Source organism: Stenella coeruleoalba (assembly GCF_951394435.1).
Source record: "Stenella coeruleoalba genome assembly, chromosome: 1".
NCBI classification, from domain to species: domain Eukaryota; kingdom Metazoa; phylum Chordata; class Mammalia; order Artiodactyla; family Delphinidae; genus Stenella; species Stenella coeruleoalba.
Genome location: NC_137169.1, coordinates 164638458 through 164640069, shown reverse-complemented (window position 1 = coordinate 164640069; position 1612 = coordinate 164638458). Strand labels below are relative to the sequence as shown.

Genomic DNA, 1612 nt, shown 5'->3' with positions numbered 1-1612 from the left:
GGAGCCATCACTAGTCTTCCAGCCTCCAGAAGGGTGTTACTCAGTCTCAGGATGAGACTGAATTTCTTTCACAGAAATTAGAACTATTTCAGGAAAAGCAGAAGCATATCAGAATTTTGTTGCACTCACTCCTGAATAATCTATAGCTCTTTTCTTCTATAAGATGCAAACCAGGATGACTCTTATACCTTGATTATAAGCAAAGACTCCCAGAGGACCAACATGGCATGTGAGGCCCTTCACAGTGTTGCTCCTATCTACCCCTTAGCCAAATCTCCAGCCACACAACCCTTAATTACTTCTTGTTCCTAGAATGCTCCCTACTGGTTTATTTTTTTAACTTTATTGAGGAATAATTGACTAATATAATTGTATATATTTATAGTGTACAATGTGATGATTTAACATATGCATGCATTATAGAATAATTACCAAGAGCAAGATAATTAGCACATCCATCACTTCACACAGTGAAAAAATCAGAATTTTTTTTCAGATTTCAAGTATAAGTGATACCATACAGTATTCTTCTTTTTCTGTCTGGCTTATTTCACACAGCATAATGCACTCCAGGTTCATCCATGTTATCACAAATGATCGGATTTCCTTTTATATGGGTGAATTTTATGTCTATATCTATACATTTTCTTCTAGGAGTTTTATGGTTTCAGGTCTTACCTTTAAGTCTTTAATCCATTTTGAGTTAATTTTTGTGAGTGGTGTAAGATAGGGGGGTATAGTTTCACTCTTTTGCATGTGAGTATAGAGTTTTCCTAACACCATTTATTTTTATTTAATTTTTTTTTTGGTTTTGAACCTTTAATGAGAAAAATATGTATATGATATCGAGCTCAAGAACACTTTGTGTTTCATGTGTCACTGGGCCAAGGGTTGGGGATACAGAGAACAGAACTAACAAACAGGATATATGTAAACAAAGATACACAAGGTCACAGAATGAGAAACTTGTGCTTAGCACTGTTTTAAGTCTAGGCTACCTCATCACTCAGCAACATTTTGGGGATCCCACGTCTGATGGAGAATAGAAATCCAGACTCTGGGCATTGCAGGATGCCCTCCAACACATCCACCTCTAGCAGCACATGGTGCATATTTCTCAGAAAATTCTCCTTATGTTCATGTCCTTGAATTGGCTTTTTGGGCACCTTGAAGAGATGCAAGGTGTCTGAAGCCTCCAGAAGCACTGCCCACTCCACTTTAGGTATCATTCCCGCCACAAAGTCGGGGTTGGACTCCACAGGGTTAATGCGGACTTCAGTGGTCTGGAGGCACAGGGCGAAGCCACAGGCCCCAATTCCCTGCACAGGCAAACTCAGCAGGTTGTGGGTGAGCAGCTTCATGTCAACTCAATGCCTCCTAACACCATTGATTGAACAGACTATTCTTTCCCCATGGTGGGCTCTTGGCACTCTTGTCAAAAGTTAGTTGACCACACATGCGTGGTTTTATTTCTGAGATGCCTATTCTGTTCCATTGGTCTATGTGTCTGTTTTTATGCCAGGACCATACTGTTTTGATTAATATAGGTTTATAACAGTTTGAAATCAGGAATTGTGATGTCCTTCCGCTTTGTTTTTCTTTCTCAAGATTG

General features: G+C 39.3%; 1 protein-coding gene across 1 annotated transcript; it reads right to left on the bottom strand.

Annotated features, from left to right (window-relative positions):
* Positions 1–563: 563 nt before the first annotated feature.
* Positions 564–1361, bottom strand: LOC307188657 (multifunctional methyltransferase subunit TRM112-like protein; the record flags this gene model as incomplete). The annotated part of the gene is made up of 1 exon (XM_079926082.1): positions 564–1361. The coding sequence occupies one exon, from the start codon at positions 1359–1361 to the stop codon at positions 990–992; it is 372 nt and encodes a 123-aa protein (XP_079782208.1). The 3' UTR covers positions 564–989.
* Positions 1362–1612: the final 251 nt, after the last annotated feature.